A 20480-nucleotide genomic window follows, 5' to 3' on the forward strand; every position below is an offset into this window, starting at 1 on the left:
ACCTCTGGACACCTGAGAGATGAGAGTGTTTGGTGCAACAGTAATACTTTGAGGAAAGCACCCGTGGGATGGGTGCTAGACAGTAGGAGCTACTGATAAGGATTAGCTTCCTTCCCCAGGCCTGCTGCTCCCCAAGGGGCGGAGCCAGGCTGAGACAGTGGGAAGGACAGAACGTGAGTGACACCAGCGGTGGAGTGTCACTGACAGATCTGTGAACTACAGTATCTCCTAACAGGAGAGATAGTTCTCGAGGTCGGGCAAGCCAGGTCGTCAACACACGGATGTAACGATCGGTGAAGCACAGAGAGGATCTGATTACCGGTGATCTGCAGTATCACTGGGAATACAGATATATACCAGATTATAAGTGATCTGCAGCATCACCGATAATCCGATATACTAGCTAACCTCTGTTCACCTGAGTAGAGTGTAGTGTTTGGTGTAACAGTAACACTTCAAGGACTAGGCTTTAGTGCAGCAAGGAGTACTGCACAGCTTCCTTCCGCAGACCTGAGCTCTCCAAGACGGGAGGAGTCAGACTGACAGTAGGAAGGATTGTCTGAAAGAAACCCTCAGGACGAAGGGTCGCTAACAGAGCGAGGAACCGCCTCTAACGGTAAGGTCGGTTCTCAAGGTCGGACAAGCCAGGTCGTACACACACGGACAGATACAGTACAAGATCAGAAGACAAAGGCGGAGTCTAAGTACAGGCAGGGTTCGGCAACGGGGTATCAGATATATTGAGGTACAGAATCAGGAGGCTGAGGCGGAGTCTAGGAACGAGCCTGGGTACGGCAACAGAGTATCAGAAATATCGAGGTACAAGATCAGAGTTCAGGAGGATAGTCAAGGCAGGCAAAGGTCATAACAGATAATCACAATCAAACTAGTACTTTAGCTATCAACAGAATCTAGCTAAGTGTAGGATTACAGCTCCAGCTGGTCCCGGCACACTTATGGATCTGACTACGGATCTGGGTGCTCCCACATATGTGATCGCAACGCCAGACACCAGAGAAATGACCAGCTAGCAGTATATATACACATGTGTTTTCCCAGCACCTCCCTAAGTGCTGGACCAATGAAGAGTGGAGTCAGAGTCAGCTGACCAGCCTGGTCAGCTGACTCACTTCTGGTTGCTATAAGGCCTGCCTCTCCGCGCGCACGCGCGTCCTACGAAACCTGAAGGGACTACGAGTCCCAGCCACCGCAGCCCTGCTCTGCGGTGTCTCCGCAGCGGGGACATACGCGCCAACCGCCGCGTCAGACGCGGCGGCTATGCCGCGTTCTGCAATGCCATGCACGGGGGCAGCCGCCTCAGACTGAGTGGAGGCGGCTGCCTCCCCGTGCTTGCCCATATCGTGCGCGGAAAGAGCCGCCTGCCGCTGACTCCTGGCGGCGGCTCTTCCGCGATTTCTGACAACGGACAGATAAAGTACAGAGACAGGAGGCAGATACAGAATCCAGAGACTAGCCGAGTTTTGGCAACAGAGAATCAGAAAGACAAAGTACAAAATCAGAGATCAGGAGAATGGTCAGGAATGCAGAAAGTCATAACAGATAATCAACAATGCCTAAACTTGAGTGTGAGCTCCAAGATTCTCACACTCCAGGAACTAGACTAGATAATACAAATAATACAGATGGTACAGAATTCCTAGACTAAGGTGTGAGTTCCTTGGCCGTCAACACCTTGGAAACTGGTCTAGATAACAATACAGATAATAACAGAATTCCTAGGCTAAGGTGTGAGCTCCGTGATCATCAACACCTTGGAAACTGACTAATAAACACAGATACTGACAAGGTCTGAGTGCTACCACGTAGTGATCGCAACGCCAGACACCAGATGAATGACCAGCACCCAGTATATATACACCGGCGCTCTCCAGCGCCACCCCTAAGTGCTGGACCAATGAAAGTTGCCGCAATTGTCAGCTGACCGGCTTGGTAAGCTGACCCTTCTCTGACTGCCATAAAGGTCTTGCCTCTCTGCGCGCGCGCGTCCTCCTAAACCAGTGTGGACTATCAGTCCCAGCCACACCAGTCATGTGTTGTAATGTTTCTGCTGTGTTAAATGCGGAATCCGCTGCACCGCTGTCTGGGTGTGCGGCGTTTATTCCACATTCCGCCTTACTGAGAGGAGCAGGCCTATGCGAGCAACTTGCCGCATTGGACGCGGAATCCGCCGCCCTGTTGTTAGAGCATGCGGCGGTTTCTCCGCGCTCCGACTGCGCCCCAGCTGCCATGTTAAACGCGGAGTCAGCCGCCTCACCTTGAGTATTGGCGGCGGCTTTTCCGCGTTTTCTCACACTTGTTGTGAGGATCCGCTCGGCTGCCTGCGCAGGCAGGCAGTTTTTTGACCACTGTTCAGGTCTGCATTCTGCAGGTCTCTGGAAGAGAGACCTTTTGTCAGTTTTGCAGCTTGCTGCTGAGGAATTTGCATACGTTTGTCATGCAGATAGCCTAGCCACATCCTTTGTAGGCTTGCTCTATATATACCATGTGATATCACAGACCGGGGCTGGTCATAAGGGTTAGTCCTGTGAGACACTGGAGTGTCAGCCTTGCTCATTGTTTGAAGATTAGCTTAGAGTAATTCCTGGGACTGCACTAGGCAGATTCCCTAGTGCATGTAATGATCTGCTCAGCTGCCTGTGCAGGCAGCCTTTTGATCACTGTTCAGGTCTGCATTCTGCAGGTCTCTGGAAGAGAGACCTTTTGTCAGTTGTGCAGCTTGCTGCTGAGGAATTTGCATATGTTTGTCATGCAGATTGCCTAACCACATCCCCTGTGGGCTTGCTTTATAAAGAGCTATGTTTCCCACAGTAAGTTGCTGGTCATAAGAGTTAGATCCTGTGTGACACTCGCCGGGAGTGTCAGCCTTGCTCTTTGTTGAAGATTAGCCTAGAGTAATCCCTGGAAACTGCACTGGGCATGTTTCCTTAGTGCAGTTAGGATTGCTTATCTGTTTTGTTTGTCTGTTGCGATTGTCCTGTCCCAGCGGTGGTCGACAGGAAATCGTTCTGTGTGTCTGGGTGCTAACCGGAACAGCGGTTGTTACTGGTAGCCCCTTCTGATCTGTTTCCCTGGATCGCACTAGCATCTTCCGCTAGTGCTGTGGATCCTTCTGTTCTGCTACTCTGTACCTGGATCGAACTAGCATCCTGCGCTAGTGCTGTGTATCCTTCTGTTCTGCTACTCTGTACCTGGATCGCACTAGCATCCTGCGCTAGTGCTGTGGATCCTTCTGTTCTGCTACTCTGTACCTGGATCGCACTAGCATCCTGCGCTAGTGCTGTGGATCCTTCTGTTCTACTACTCTGTACCTGGATCGCACTAGCATCCTGCGCTAGTGCTGTGGATCCTTCTGTTCTGCTACTCTGTACCTGGATCGCACTAGCATTATGCGCTAGTGCTGTGGATCCTTCTGTTCTGCTACTCTGTACCTGGATCGCACTAGCATCCTGCGCTAGTGCTGTGGATCCTTCTGTTCTGCTACTCTTTACCTGGATCGCACTAGCATCCTGCGCTAGTGCTGTGGATCCTTCTGTTCTGCTACTCTGTACCTGGATCGCACTTGCATCCTGTGCTAGTGCTGTGGATCCTTCTGTTCTGTCTTCCTGGATCGCGCTAGCCACTTTCGCTAGTGCTGTGGATCCTATCGTTCGCTTATTCATGTTTTCGTGTGTCTGTCTTGTCTGCTACGAACGCTTGCTGGAGGCTCGGTGAGGTAACCGTTAAGCAAGCGCTCGCGTCCTCTGTTTCATGTTTGTCTGTTGGTGGTTAGTTAGGCGTGCTTGTCTCTATTGTGCTTATCACGTGCAGACCGCGCATAAACGCGTGCACTGTTGCGAATGAGTGCGGTGTTCGCGTTTAGCTAGCGTTTGTTATTTTACGTATCTCCTCATTGTATGATTTGCTGTGCCTTTGCTACTCTCGTGCTCTGCCTTGCTATAACCTTGTGTCACGTCTGGCGATCGCACCTCTCGCAATCGCGTTCCTACTTCATATCTGCTGTGGGGTGTGCACCGTCACGGGTTGGCGACTAGTTTGGTGCACACACATACAATCTGTCTCTGTGCTCATTCTCAATCGCCTCTCTTGCGGTTGCGTTCCGTCCCTTCGTGCAATTCCTGTCTGGCGTGTGTGGTAGGGCAGAGGAGCTGTTCCTCTGCACTCCACAGCTCCCCCTATCGACAGGAATTTCCCTCTACAGGTGCATTGCACCTTCTGCTGGGTTTTCGCAAATTATAAGTTTGTGGAGGATTTCCGCAGTGTCAGCGCACACGTCTTGTGCGCTGATCACGGAGAGAGTTCCACAATCGTTACAGTATGACCAGCCCAACCAAAATTCCCAGTGTAGAGGGAATTTCTGATTTGTACGATTTTGTCAAGTATGGGTCCTGTGTCTTTAAGAACTTTAAAAGGCTAAACTCAGAGACCAAAGCGGAATTTCTCTCTGAATGTGTGAGGTTTTGCCTGGATCCCACCTTTCAGATTGCTGATCCGTCTACGTCGGCTCTTCAGTTTGCCTATGTGCTCTTAAAAGACGATTTGTTCACCTGGGCGTATGATGTGCTAAAAAACAATTCGTGGAATGATAATTTGTATCAGTTTCTTGCAGTGATATTCTCTCACTGGTTTGGACTGCCTGGCTTACCACCTGCTCTGATTGAATGTGTAGCTGCTGATAAGTCAGCTGATCTTTCCCTTCCATGCAAAACCATTCAGTATGATAATGATGTTGATCTGTCTCCTGCTTTTTTGCCTCAATCCAAAGCTTATGTGGATCCTACTATAGGTAGGATCGCACACTATATTAAAGCAGTTAAAAAATCTGTTCTTGTTCCCGAACTCCACCCATATGGAGATTATCTGGATACTGGCCTGTTTGAACCTCCATTTGCTTCATGGGAAATTGAGACCTTGATGGAGGAATTTGATTTTGATTGGAAAGTCTTTTGCGATTTTTACATCGCAAAAAGCGAAGATGTCTTGAATGATTGTCTCGATTCTATGTACCTATTGATTGATTCCGATGAATGTGACGAGGGTGATGTGGATCTGATTTATGTATGGCAGACGATTTTGGATGAGTTGCACACACACCAACCAATTGATTCCAATAAAGAGACATCGTTGTCGGATGATTGTTTCTGCCTTTCTGGGGTAAAGCATGTGAGTCGTGACAATGTGCGATCTGAAGTGAGTGGGTGCGCCACTGTGGTTGATTCCTGTGCGAATTCTGGAGGATTCTCTCCTGACTGCGTGCAGTTTAAATCTGTGCGATCTGATGCCTGTTTCTCTGATGTTCCTGCAGATTGTGATCAGCATGAATGTGCCAGTTTTCTCAAGGATATGTGGGACCCCTTGTCATTTAGAGACAGATCTTTAAGATCTTCCATCTGTGATCCTGCCATGGGGAAAATTCCAAAATTTTGCAGCATCAAAAGTAAAATTAATATGTCTAATAAAGTTTTTCCTGATGTTGTCACAATTTCTACTGCAGATGCGTCTTTGTCTCACCCTGTTCACACCTGTAAGGGCCCGTTGCCTGGTGACAGTTGCTCCAGTGTTTCTGTCCTGAACACCTTACAGTCTGCCCCGCAGATCGCGGAGGTTTGCGCTATGGAAGCGTCAGTTTCACAACCTAAAGCGATTTTTGATTCGCAGGTTTTGCGTTCTGGCTCCTCGGATTTGACATTGTTAGCCGAATCTAAGAGTGAGACAGCGCTTCGGTTTTGCAAATCTGACTCTGAAACATTTTTGCTGGGTCCAGAGAAAGTTTCTCTGAGCCTGCCCTGTACCATGAAAAACAATACGATGTCCAATCACACTGACATTTGTGAGTCCCTTTCTCGTTCTGAGGAAAATGCTGATTCTGCACCCTGTACTCTGGATGAGTTAAGATGGCCTTGTTTAGAGTCTCCTGCAGTGTCCCTAGAGGCTCGTCTAGGTATTGCCACTATACTCACCTGTTTTTCTGCAGTTTTGGAGTTGCAAGCTAGTTTGACTGCTACGCAGAATTCTGGGTGCAGTGAGATTAAAGTTAGGGAGTCAGTATGTGTTCCAGTAAATATTCCTGTACGTTCCGCTCATGATGATGAAATTCAGTCTCAGTTTATGGTGGAACCTTCCCTGGGACATCTGCCCTGTCCACAAAATAAAGTTCCAGTTTTGCCCTGTAACATGGATAGTTTTGAATCCTTCTCAGAAAACTTGGAAAATGATGTTCCTGAGGTCTTGTCTGATGTCCTGGAGACCTCCGAGTTCCTCCCAAAGGGTGCAGAACTTGTAGGAGATGTCTCCTGCCCCCCAAGTCCTTCTGAGGTGTTGCCCACTTCAGTAAGCATTGCTGTTGTGCTGACTACCCTTGCAGCTCTGGTGGAGCTTCACTCATATGTAGTCAATGATGATATTATTGTCACAGAGATTTCTAGGTTTGAGTCCAAACCTTCTTTTGAAAGTCCAGTGCTTGTGACCACTGCTCGTGATGATTCTCTGCCCGGTTCTGGTTTTGGTCTTGTCGTGACAGACTCTGAGGTTGGCAGTTCCTCGACGTGTCCTGAGGTTCCCCTTGGGCTAGTGTACCCCGATGTGTTCTGTGACCCAGAAAGCCCAAGTGTGTCTCGGTTGCCAGCCTGCTCAGATGCTTCCTCGGTGGAAACCTGTTCTGATGTTGCCTGCCTGCATGCCCAGAGGTGGTCCCCGAAGGCCCTGTTCTTGATGCTTGTCCTGGTAATTCTGAATCCGGAATTGTCATTGGTTCCATAGGGGTTCTTGATAGTTCTCCATGTGAGCCTGGTGATCGTTCTGCCCTCCTGGGATCTCTGCGGAGCTTCAAAGTGTTCTGGGAGATCCTAGGAGAAATAATTCCTGGTACCTTGGATGAGATCAGCAGTGGGTGCTTTGAGGAAAGGGACACTTCGAATAGGTATTGTGGCAGGTTTGGTATTTTTGAACGGTCCTTGGAAGGTGGTGGACATGGCTCGGTGGGTGTCGATGGCTTCTTCTCTGGCATTCACAGTCCTGATGGGTGTTACACTGAGACTTGTGGTACTGATGGGCATGTTTCAGTGGCTTCTCCTTCCGATGAGGTCGGTTTCGGGTGGGCTGACTCTGGAATTAGGCCTTGTCGGGCTGTCCTGACCTTCATGAGTCTTCAGTTAGAGTCTTTTGCAAATGTCAGGTTAGAGGCTCGTCTGGAATCCGACCCTAGAGGGGGGGGGGGGGGGGGAATGTGAGGATCCGATCGTCTGCCTGCGCAGGCAGGCAGTTTTTTGACCACTGTTTAAGTATGCATTCTGCAGGTCTCTGGATTAGAGACCTTTTGTCAGTTTTGCAGCTTGCTGCTGAGGAATTTGCATACGTTTGTCATGCAGATTGCCTAGCCACATCCTTTGTAGGCTTGCTCTATATATACCATGTGATATCACAGACCGGGGCTGGTCATAAGGGTTAGACCTGTGACACACTGGAGTGTCAGCCTTGCTCATTGTTTGAAGATTAGCTTAGAGTAATTCCTGGGACTGCACTAGGCAGATTCCCTAGTGCAGTTAGGATTGCATATCTGTTTTGTTTGTCTGTTGCGATTGTTCTGTCCCAGCGGTGGTCGACAGGAAGTCGTTCTGATCTTTGTTCTTGGAGTATAGCTGGAGCAGCGGTTGCTACCAGCTATCTCCTCTATCTGTCTTGCCTGGATCGCACTCGCCTTGCGCTAGTGCTGTGGATCCGTCTGATCTCCATCTCTCTTGCTGTACTTTGGATCGCACTTGCTCTGGCGGAAAGAACAGTGGATCCAGCTCGCTCTGTTTCTATACTTGGATCGCACTCGCTCTGGCGGAAAGAGCAGTGGATCGTATCTCTCACTTATTCCTGTTTTCGTGTATCTGTCTTGTCTGCTACGAACGCTTGCTGGAGGCTCGGTGAGGTAACCGTTAAGCAAGCGCTCGCGTCCTCTGTTTCGTGTTTGTCTGTTGGTGGTTAGTTAGGCGTGCTTGTCTCTGTTGTGCTTATCACGCGGAGACCGCGCATAAACGCGTGCACTGTTGCGACAATAAGAAGATACTGTTGTATCTTCTTATTGTATGATTTGCTGTGCCTTTGCTACTCTCGTGCTCTGCCTTGCTGTAGCGTTGTGTCACCTCTGGCAATCGTCTCTCTCGCGATTGCGTTCCTACTTCATATCTGCTGTTGTGTATGCACCGTCGCGGGTTGGCGACTAGTTTGGTGCACACACATACAATCTGTCCCTGTGCTTATTCTCTTCCGCAATCGCTTCTCTTGCGATTGCGTTCTCACTTGGTTTCTTCTGTTGTGTGTCCACCGTCGCAGGTTGGCGGCTAGATTGGTGGACATACATACATTCCTCATCTGTGCTTATTCGGTCTTGTGTCGCTGTCAGCAATCGCCATCTCTGGCGATTGCCTTCTCGCTTTGTCTTCATGGTTGTGTGTTCATCGTCGCAGGGTGGCGACTAGTTTGGTGGACACACATACCCTCTGTCGCTTTGATCTCTCTCTTTCAGGGCTATCTTGCCCTGCGTTTCTTCCCTTCGTACAATTCCTGTCTGGCGTCTGTGGCAGAGCAGAGGAGCTGTTCCTCTGCACTCCACAGCTCCACCTGTCGATAGGAATTTCCCTCTACAGGTGCATTGCACCTTTTGCTGGGTTCCCTCAAATTACACGCTTGTGGAGGATTTCCGCAGTGTCAGCGCACGTCTTGTGCGCTGATCACGGAGAGAATTCCACAGTCGTTACACTTGTAAATGGTTATGGATGCAAAACTGACAAAATGCACCTTTATTTCCAAATAAAATATTATGATAAGGACATAATTGAAATGGTGTAATAACGGGACAAATGAGCAAATAAAATACGTGGGTTTTAATTATGGTAGTGTGTATGATTTTAAAGCTATAATGACCGAAAACTGAGATACAATGATTTTTTTTTCTTAATATTCGCGTTAAAATGCATTTAGAAAAAAATAATTCTTAGCAAAATGTACCATCCAAAGAAAGCCTAATTGGTAGCGGAAAAAAACAAGATATAGATTAACTAATTGTGAGAAGTAGTGATAAAGTTATTGGCAAATGAATGGGAGGTGAAAATTGCTCAGAAGCATAATGTGAAAAATCACTGAAGGCTAAGTGGTTAAACCCACTTAGGAATTCCACTGTGCATGGGGATAAAGGGTTAATGACATGGGGGTGGGGGTTGTTATGCTTTTTTTTTTTTTTACTTAAAAAAAAAAAAAAACTTCTTGCATGGACATGGTGCTATCAAAAGTGTACTTGCAAGTTCTAAACAATAGTAATGTCATGTCTACACAAACAAGTTAGGTGGTAGACAGGAGTTGATATGCTGGGGGATGGGCTTTGAACATACAGCCATATATTGGTATGCACCTGCTATTGGAAAGTCTTCCCCCTGATCTACTTGGCTTCTTTATGCAGATATATGAGCTAACATTATGGCTGTTCACAACTGCCTCTCTGGAAGCCGCCCTGCATAGAGGAGGAGTCGACTCTTTCTCTGAGACAGTCGACTCCTCCTTTATGCGGGGTGGCTCTTGGTCGCCACTGCCTGCGTCACAGCAGAGGCTCGTCTCGGAAAGCAGCTGAAACGTCAGAATGGGCAGCCTGGAAGCAGCCTTCCTCACTGAGTATCACGCATGCTCAGTAGGAAGTTAGACAATAGACATTATTTACCTGAAATAACTTCGCTTCCGCACCAGGTACACTCCCGAAATTTTCAGAGGAGGGAGGGGACCCCCAGATCTAGCTCTGTGTCGATTTGCAGCCCCCGAGCCCCGCTAGTTCCCGAGATAGGTTTGCTGCAATCAGTCTCGAGAACCAGCGGGACTCGGGGGCTGCAATTCGGAACAGAGCTAGATCTGGGGGTCCCCTCCCTTCCCTGAAAATTTCGGGAGTGTACGTGGTGCGGAAGCGAAGATATTTAGGACGTTTTACGTGGCTGCACAATTTAATGGGACGCAGGCTCCTACTGCGCATGCGTGGCTGCCCATTCTGCGTGGCTGCCCATTCTGCGTGGCTGCCCATTTCTGACACCTACAGTGCCCGAGGAAGAAGCGGTCATGTGACTGATCACATGACCGCTCGGCGCTCCACGGACCAGGAAGCAGCCGCAGCGACAGAGCGGCTCTGAGTTGAGGGGGCAACAAGTCTACCCCCTAAAGCAGGTGTTCATTGCCTGGGATCTCTGTATCCCAATTGTTTGTTCCAGATTAGGATTCCATATTGTCCTCAGAGAAAAAACATTTTCAGAAGATCACCAATAGTGGTATGTAATGTGTAAGGTGGCTTTATGAATGTATTTGGGCTCAATCCTGCTATCCCTGTATCATTCTAGATGGCTTGTGCTGTTGGGACATAATCCGGGACTTTTATACATTCTGCCTGTAACTGCTCTACGCAATACAGTGGGGCTGGTGTGCCTCTTCATCTTGGGTTATTACAGGCAATCAACAAGTTGCTCTTTCTTTTCTTGGGACAAGTTTAATTTACATGCATATGCAGATCAAGTATGCAATTTGAGTTATTTTATTAAGAATGTACATAACATTTTGATATTTTCTTTGTTTTGTTGCAGGTGTTCTTCCAATTACTTACAAAAGATGGCATCAGAAAGGCTAGATGCCCCAGAGCTGCCAGACTTTGCTATTCTTAAAAGATTGGCTCGAGACCAGCTGATTTATCTTTTGGAGCAGGTTAGGATTAATTGCCATGGATTACTGTGTAGTTACCACATCAAGGTAGGAGTTGATTCACTAAACAGTGGTAAAACTGCATGGCAATTTTACTGTTGGTTAATCAACTACTTAAGCTGGCCATACACTGGCCCGATTTGCCGCCGTTTCAACAGCAGATTCGATCACTGGGATCGAATCTGCTGCCAATCGGTCGCGCTACACGCCGAATTTCGATCCATTCCGTCCAATCGCGCCGTGCGGAAAATTACCGTCGATCGCCCGCGGGTAAGGAGCGCGTCGCTAGCGGCGTTCGAGTGCCCGACGACCGACGCAATAGAGCTGCAATACATTACCTGCTCCGCCGGCGCGACTCCCGGGTCTCCGCTTTTCATTCTCCGCTCTGGTCTGGTCTGGTCTCCGGCATGCTTCCCTTCTTCCTGTCCCAGCAGGAAGTTTAAACAGTAGAGGGCGCTCTACTGTATAAACTTCCCCCAGACAGGAAGAAGGGAAGCATGCCGGAGACCAGAGCGGAGAAGAAGAGCGGAGATCCGGGAGTCGTGCCGGCGGAGCAGGTAATGTATGCGGGATGGGGGGTAGTTGCGGCAGCACCACCACCACAGATTGTGAACGGTTTCAGGCTGAAATCTGTTCACAATCTGTTTGCAGGAAAGGTAGCCATACGATCCCTCTCTGATCAGATTCGATCAGATAGGGATCTGTCTGTTGGTCGAATCTGATGGCAAATCGTCCAGTGTATGGCTACCTTTAATGTTAGTTATTATAGTCTGAATGTTTTAGAAAGATCTAAAGATGTTTTAAGCCCCGATTTGCAAAGGCAAATCAAATTGAATCAAATCCCTATCGGACATGTCGGATTTAATCGGATCGTAAATCAAATCGTATAGTGTAGATGGGACTTAAGAAGTTATTGTCGTTGCTATAATTACAAGGTAATGCCCAGTGGCGTTGATCCAGGGATTTTATCTGATTGCCATCTGGAGTCTGGAAGGAATTTTTTCCCTTTTTGGGGCTAATTGAACTATTCCTTGTAAGGTTTTTCGCTTTCCTCTGGATCAACAGGGATATGTGAGGGAGCAGGTTGATGATGTACTTTGTTTTCTGGTTGAACTGGATGGACATATGTCTTTTTTTCAACCCAAATAACTATGTAAGGAGTATTATTCCAAGTGGCATTGCATTGAGTATTAAATTGGATTTTACATTTGTAATTTACACCTATTTAAAAAAAATTTGCACTTCTAACTTATCACCAGCAGAACAGAGTAACCAAGCAGCTTGGGGTGACTCAAACCACTAGGAATCTATAGGGGGATAAAAGAGACCAAAAAGCACTCCTACTAACAAGCAATGCTTGGTGAAATTTGCAATAATTCAGCTATAAGTGAACATTTGTGGTTACCCACAATGCACCACTACTGAATATGCATATTATCCCTTTTTGCCCCTGTAAGCAAGTGGAGCATCCAGAACTGCTGGTGTATAGCAAGCCTATAGCTTTAAATATTACACAGCCACACCAACCCCACATGTAGACATCCTGTTTCGGGCTTTTGGCCCGCATCAGCACATGGCAGGGATTGATATGGCTGTTTGGGATAGGTCTTGGACCAGTATAATAGAGTAACGAAGCAGCTCGGGGTGACCCAAACCACTAGGAATGTATAGGGGGATAAAAGAGACCGAAAAAGCCCTCCTACTAACAAGCAATGCTTGTTGCCTTTCTTAAAACAGACGGAAACTTGCAATAATTCAGCTATAAGTGAACATTTGTGGTTACCCACAATGCACCACTACTGAATATGCAAATTATCTCTTTTCGCTCCTGTAAGCAAGGCGAGCATCCAGAACCGCTGGTGGATAGCAAGCCTTATATATCACCAGCAGAGATTCTGATAAGTGTTGAAACTCTTTGATGTGCCCATTCACAGTAAGGGGTTGATTAACAAAAGTGTGGTCAAATTGTCATGTGCAGGTAGCACACCTCAGCTATACTGGCCAGTTACATAACACATTACCTGGGTAATGCACATATCGCTCATAGACTGTGCCTCATGCTACTTGCGTAATTCATGGTCCTACTGTAGATATCACTGTGCGACTGGAATGAATACTAGTAAATTTGCCATGCACTGCTTGCATGCAGCCCTTTTACCAAACGTTTGTGGAAGTTTTACTTCCTTTACCTGAGTACAAATACTATACAATATTTTTAATGATTAGACTTTTAGTCTCAAGAAAAATTTCAAATGCTTATGAGAAATCTAAAGATGACAGCAGCTATAGTCATGGAGTGCTCCCTTAACAAACATGCCACGCATTCATACGCCATAAACATCCCTTTACACCCTAAAGGGGTAGATTAAAGCGGGATTGTCAGCCGCAAAACCAAATTCCATTTAAACACTGCAGTGTGTTTAAAATGCTGCCAGAAATCTCACCCTGCAGTACAAGCTCTCCAATGTATTCAGGAATCTATCTGCTGTTATTATATTCTCTCAGTCCCCCAGGCTCTTTTCTGTGCTATTGTCAAGGACAGTGAGAGAAGGGAGGCTTGTCATCTCCCCTCCCACCTTCCTGTTTCTCACTGACTGGCTGAGCAGACTGCAGTGTGAAGCTGCCTAGCTGAAACATGATCCTCTGCTCACTTGTGTTTACAAGCAAGACTGAGGAGACTCAGGGATTGGAGGAGAAAAGAAAAAAGTTAAGGGAAGAAATGACATCAGGATTTAGCCTCAAACTGTGGGAAAAAAGACATGGTCCCCACCAGGAATAGAATTCTCTTTATTTACTATAAAAATTCACTGAAATCAAAACGCGGACAGTACAATACATCTGTTATGTAAGTAGATCAAGTTTTTTTTACCTGGCATAATATGGCTAATTCTCCTGCTTTAACAAGTTGGATGCTGATCAGTGCAGTATACCAACTGCAGCTACGTACTATGGACCATGCCCTTACAAAGGCTGCTGATTGGGCAGGCAAAATCTGCATTGGTGGGTGTGGTCTTTTACATCAGAAAAGGGGTGCCCCAAATATATGTAGTATAAACCAGAGTAAACCTAGAATGCCATCAGTCGCATTTACCTTGCTATATAGCTGGACGTTTACCGATACCATGGCATGGGGCAGAAGTCTGTGATAGTTGTGGCCATCAGACATCATTGTATTACTGCTGCTAGCATAGTGCAATACTGCTAATGTGCATTATGCAAGTAGTCCAATGCAATTTTCCCTTGCAATGCATGTATTACATAGGTAATGCAAGCTGTATTAATTGCACAGCTCACACTACATCAGTAGCACAAGTAACATAAAATTGCTGTGCTCTGCTTGTTCATGGGAGGCTAAACTGTGCACTGTCTGGACAGTTCAGCCTCCTGGCCACCAGTGCCATTCAGGTGGTGTTAAAATGCAGCCAAATGGCAACATCTGTAATAACTGGGAGGGAGAAGGCGTCCCAAACATTGGTGGTAGTGGATGATCAGTACATCTATATTATGTGACTAAAAATGGCTTTCCTAAAAAAAGAAGGGGCAATGCCAATTTCAAACAAAAGATTTATTATTCATCAGACACAGCATCTGATAAATAATAAATCTTTTGTTTGAAATTGCCCCTTCTTTTTGAGTTAAGCCATTTTTATTATTCGTTATTTTTAGTCACATAATATAAATATACCGTTTATCCACTGCCACTTAATTTTGGGGCACCTTCTCCTCAGTTGTTACGTCACAGAGCTCCACATCTGCTTTGGCGGGTTAGTCTAGTGTTCAATTCTGAACTATTGCTTTTTTTTTCTGGAGTGCGACCCACATATCTGATGACAGAAGAACCAGAGTGAGGATGGGATTTCCTCACCTGCAGTCATACTGTGGTTGCTAGTCGTGTAACCCACACTTATTTTATTTATTTATTGTATTTATAAAGCACTTGTGAGTATTCTTTTGCTCTTTAAAGAGAATCTGTATTGTTAAAATCGCACAAAAGTAAACATACTAGTGCGTTAAGGGACATCTCCTATTACCCTCTGTCACAATTTCGCCGCTCCCCGCCGCATTAAAAGTGGTTAAAAACAGTTTTAAAAAGTTTGTTTATAAACAAACAAAATGGCCACCAAAACAGGAAGTAGGTTGATGTACAGTATGTCCACACATAGAAAATACATCCATACATAAGCAGGCTGTATACAGCATTCCTTTTGAATCTCAAGAGATCATTTGTGTGTTTCTTTCCCCCCTGAGGGGGGAGTTCATAGCAGAACCACAACACTGAAGAACTTGGCAGCCTTCCAGACACAGGCTGACAAGTCTGACAAGGGAAAGATACATTGATTTATTACAGAGACTGTGATAGTACAAAGTGCTGCAGTAAGCCAGAACACATTAGAATAGCTTTTGGAACTTGTAGGATGATAAAAAACAGGATGCAATTTTTGTTACGGAGTCTCTTTAACCAATTCCGGACCAAGGTGATAGAGATCTACACCCTGTTTTGATGGGCTCCTGGCTGGCAGGGTGTAGATCTCTATCACCGGCGCCGCCGCGATCGTTCGCACTGAACCCGCTGCACTTAGCTGTCTTATGACAGCTAAGGCTTCCGGGTATTGGCAGGAGCCGTCACTGATTGGCTTCTTGCCGTGTGATCGCTGTGAGCCAATCACAGCGATCACCCTCTGAAAGGCAACATAGTTCCGCCTCCCTCTCCCTGTCACTGTGTGAATCTTTTGTGACAGGGAGAGACGCACAGCCTGCAGGCGTGACAGGCTGTGTGATTTTAGTATATAAAAAAAAACAAACAAACACTTTTTTAATAAATTTTTTTAACCTGTACTCCCCCCCCCCCCCCCCCCCCCCATTCATCCCTTGATCCCCTCTTTATTTTCATGTCTATGAACATTGTAGATTCACACTGAAGGCATCCAAACTATGACTTATCACATGTGGAAGTATAGCACATAACCAAAAAGTGTGAAACAACTGAAAATCTGTCATATTCTAGATTCTTCAAAGTAGCCACCTTTTGCTTTGATTACTGCTTTGTACACTCTTGGCATTCTCTTGATAAGCTTCAAGAGGTAGTCACCTGAAATGGTTTTCACTTCACAGGTGTGCCCTGTCAGGTTTAATAAGTGGGATTTCTTGCCTTATAAATGGGGCTGGGACCATCAATTGCGTTGTGGAGATGTCAGGTGGATACACAGCTGATAGACCTACTGAATAGACTGTTAGAATTTGTATTCTGGCAAGAAAAAAGCAGCTAAGTAAAGAAAAACGAGTGGCCATCATTACTTTAAGAAATGAAGGTCAGTCAGTCTGAAAAATTGGGAGAACTTTGAAAGTGTCCCCAAGTGCAGTCTCAAAAACCATCAAACGCTACAAAGAAACTGGCTCACATGCGGACCATCCCAGGAAAGGAAGACCAAGAGTCACCTCTGCTGCGGAGGATAAGTTCACCCGAGTCGCCAGCCTCAGAAATCGCAGGTTAACAGCAGCTCAGATTAGAGACCAGGTAAATGCCACACAGAGTTCTAGCAGCAGACACATCTCTAGAACAACTGTTAAGAGGAGACTGTGTGAATCAGGCCTTCATGGTATAATATCTGTTAGGAAACCACTGCTAAAGACAGGCAACAAGCAGAAGAGACTTACTTGGGCTAAAGTACACAATGAATGGACATTAGACCTGTGGAAATCTGTGCTTTGGTCTGATGAGTCCAAATTTGAGATTTTTGGTTCCATCCCCCGTGTCTTTGTGCGACGCAGAAAACGTGAACGGATGGTCTCTGCATGCCTGGTTCCCAACGTGAAGCATGGAGGAGGAGGTGTGATGGTGTGGGGGTGCTTTGCTGGTGACACTGTTGGGGATTTATTCAAAATTGAAGGCATACTGAACCAGCATGGCTACCACAGCATCTTGCAGCAGCATGCTATTCCATCGGGTTTGTGTTTAGTTGGACCATCATTTATTTTTCAACAGGACAATGACCCCAAACACACCTCCAGGCTGTGTAAGGGCTATTTGACCAGGAAGGAGAGTGATGGGGTGCTGCGCCAGATGACCTGGCCTCCACAGTCATCAGACCTGAACCCAATCGAGATGGTTTGGGGTGAGCTGGACCGCAGAGTGAAGGCAAAAGGGCCAACAAGTGCTAAGCATCTCTAGGAACTCCTTCAAGACTGTTGAAAGACCATTTCAGGTGACTACCTCTTGAAGCTCATCAATAGAAAGCCAAGAGTGTGCAAAGCGGTTATCAAAGCAAAAGGTGGCTACTTTGAGGCAGGGAACACACTTGTCTTTCAGTTTTCTGCGCACGTTTTTCTGCGTACGTTTTCTGCACACCATGTGTGTTTCTATTTAGAAAAAAGCACGCTAATGTAATTAATACAGAAAACTGACAATGTGCAGAATCATGATGCAGAATGTCAGTTTTTTTTTTCTGCGTGCGAAAAACACATTAAGTGTGAACTAGGCCATTGATTAACATGAGTTCTCAGTTTTCTGTACAGAAAACGCGTACGAAAATAGCGTGTTCCCTGCCTTAAGAACCTAGAATATGACATATTTTCAGTTGTTTCACACTGTTGGTTATGTACTATACCCTCACATGTGTTAATTCATAGTTTGGATGCCTTCAGTGTGAATCTACAATGTTCATAGTCATGAAAATAAAGAAAACTCTTTGAATGAGAGGGTGTGTCCAAACTTTTCGTCTTTACTGTGTGTGTGTATATGTCTATATATCCACTTGCCGACCGCCCACTACCTATGGGCGTTGGCAAAGTGGCATCCCCAGGACCGCCTAACGCCCATCGGCGGCGGTACCTGGGGAACTAAGTAGCCGGAGATAGCACGCATAGATGCGCGCATCCGCCGGCATTAGGCTCCGCCCACCCCGACGTCAACCCGCCGGCCATTTAGAAGTGCCGGCGGGATGTTAACCCCCTGATCTTCCCCATACAAAGTGTATAATACACTTTGTAATGTATACAAAGTGTATTATACAGGCTGCCTCCTGCCCTGGTGGTCCCAGTGATCGAGGAACCACCAGGGCAGGAGGCAGCCCCCCCTAGTAAACACACATACACTGATTCTGCCCCCCCCCCCCTGATTGCCCACAGCACCCCTCAGACCACTGTTTGCACCTAATCACCCATCAATCACCCCCTGTCACTATCTGTCCACGCTATGTTTTAGATCAGGTCCTAAACTGCCCCCTGGGGGCTCCTGATCACTCTCCCACACCCTCAGATCCTCCGCAGACCCCCCCCCCCATGTACTGTATACATCTATTCTCCCCTGTAATCACCCACTGATCACCTGTCAATCACCACCTGTCACTGCCACCCATCATATCAGACCCTAACCTGCCCCTTGCGGGCACCTGATCACCCGCGGGCACCTGATCACCCGCCCACACCCTCAGATCACCCGCAGACCCGCCCTCAGATCACCTCCCAAGTGCATTGTTTACGTCTGTTTTCCCCTCTAATCACCCACTGATCACCCATCAATCACCCCCTGTCACCACCTGTCACTGCTACTCAACAGATCAGACCCTCATCTGCCCCTTGTGGGCACCCAATTACCCGCACACACCCTCAGACCCCCCCCTGATCGCCTCTCCATCGCATTGCTTGCATCTATTCCCACCCCCCTCTAATCACACCCTGAGACACCCATCAATCACCTCCTGTCACCCCCTAGCATACCTACCCATCAGATCAGGCCCTAATTTGCCCCGTGTGGGCTCCTGATCACTCGGCCAAACCCTCAGATCCCCCTTAGACCCTCTTCCGATCACCTCCCCAGTGCATTGATTGCATCTATTCTCCCCTCTAATCACCCCCTGAGACACCCCCTAGCACTCCTATCCATCAGATCAGGCCCTAATCTGCCCCCTGCGGGCTTCTGATCACCCGGCCAAACCATCACCTGCCCCACCGCAGTGACAGAATTTTTTTTCTGATCACTGCTGGTCTCTACGACTTAATTGTGGCTGAGACCAACCGTTATGCCACACGATACGCAACCGCCAATCCAAGAAGCTACCATGCCCAGCCTTTTCGGTGGAAACCACTCCAATTTTCCAAACTTAACATTTTTTTGGGGCCTTCTCCTTAACATGGGTCTACTCAAAAAGATTGTAATGCGGTCTTATTGGTCTACGCACCCAATACATCACATGCCCATGTTCTCTGCTGCCGTGTCCAGGTCACGATTTGAGAACATACTGCGCTTCCTGCACTTCAGTGCCAATAAAACCTGTCATCTAAGAGGCCACCCTGCTTATGACCGGTTCCACAAAATTCGGCCCCTCCTAGACCACCTGTCATCAAAATTTGCAGATGCTTATACCCCTGAACAGTCATTTTGAGGCATTTGGTTTCCAGACTACTCCTCACGGTTTTGGGCCCCTAAAATGCCAGGGCAGTATAGGAACCCCACAAGTGACCCCATTTTAGAAAGAAGACACCCCAAGGTATTCCGTTAGGTGTATGGTGAGTTCATAGAAGATTTTTATTTTTTGTCACAAGTTAGTGGAAAATGACACTTTGTGAAAAAAAAACAATAAAAATCAATTTCCGCCAACTTGTTTACAAAAAAATAAAATCTTCTATGAACTCACCATACTCCTAATGGAATACCTTGGGGTGTCTTCTTTCTAAAATGGGGTCACTTGTGGGGTTCCTATACTACCCTGGCATTTTAGGGGCCCTAAACCGTGAGGAGTAGTCTTGAAACCAAATGCCTCAAAATGACCTGTAAAATCCTAAAGATACTCATAGGACGTTGGGCCCTTTAGCGCACCTAGGCTGCAAAAGTGTCACACATGTGGTATCGCCGTACTCAGAAGTAGTATAATGTGTTGTGGGGTGTATTTTTTATACATACCCATGCTGGGTTGGAGAAATATCTCTGTAAATGGACGTGTGTGTGTGTGGAAAAAAAAAAAAATCTAATTAAGGCCTGGTGCACACCAGAGGAGTTTTTCTGAGCGTTTTGAGTTTTTAAATCTGCTGCTAATGTTATCCTATGTGTCTGTGCACACTGGAGCAATGAGGTTTTGTAAAAAAACCCATAGCATTACATTGGGAGGAACTTTTAGAGGTTTCAAAAGCTCTTCCCAATGTAATGCTATGGGTTTTTTTACAAAACCCCATTGCTCCAGTGTGCACAGACACATAGGATAACATTAGCAGCAGATTTAAAAACTCAAAACGCTCAGAAAAACTCCTTTGGTGTGCACCAGGCCTTACAGAGATATTTCTCCCACCCAGCGTGGGTATGTGTAAAAAATACACCCCAAAACACATTATACAATTTCTCCTGAGTACAGCGATACCACATGTGACACTTTTTTGCAGCCTAGGTGCACTAAGGGGCCCAAAGTCCTATGAGCACCTTTAGGCTTTACAGGGATGCGTACAATTTAGCACCCCCAAAATGCCAGGACAGTAAACACACCCCACAAATTACCCCATTTTGGAAAGTAGACACCCCAAAGTATTCAGAGAGGGGCATGGTGAGTCCGTGGCAGATTTCATTTTTTTTTTCTTTTTATTGTCACAAGTTAGCAGAAATGGAAACCTACTTTTTTTTATTTATTTATTTATTTATTTATTTTTTATTATTTTTGTGTGTCATTTTCCGCTAACTTGTGACAAAATATAAAATCTTCTATGAACTCGCCATGCCTCTTAGTAAATACGTTGGGATGTCTTCTTTCCAAAATGGGGTCATT

The 20480-nt window shown here is 46.5% G+C and overlaps 1 protein-coding gene across 1 annotated transcript in view; it reads left to right on the top strand.

Moving 5' to 3' along the window:
• Positions 1-9952: 9952 nt before the first annotated feature.
• The window catches only part of VPS33B (VPS33B late endosome and lysosome associated), a 58298-nt gene continuing 47770 nt past the window's right edge, over positions 9953-20480 (top strand). Inside the window, exons 1-2 of the mRNA XM_068275253.1 lie at positions 9953-10307; positions 10617-10734. Of these exons, the coding sequence (XP_068131354.1) occupies positions 10642-10734 (93 nt within the window). The 5' untranslated portion in view covers positions 9953-10307; positions 10617-10641. The remainder of the gene's footprint in view (positions 10308-10616; positions 10735-20480) is intronic.

The sequence above is a fragment of the Hyperolius riggenbachi genome, chromosome 3 (assembly GCF_040937935.1).
Source record: "Hyperolius riggenbachi isolate aHypRig1 chromosome 3, aHypRig1.pri, whole genome shotgun sequence".
Taxonomy (NCBI): domain Eukaryota; kingdom Metazoa; phylum Chordata; class Amphibia; order Anura; family Hyperoliidae; genus Hyperolius; species Hyperolius riggenbachi.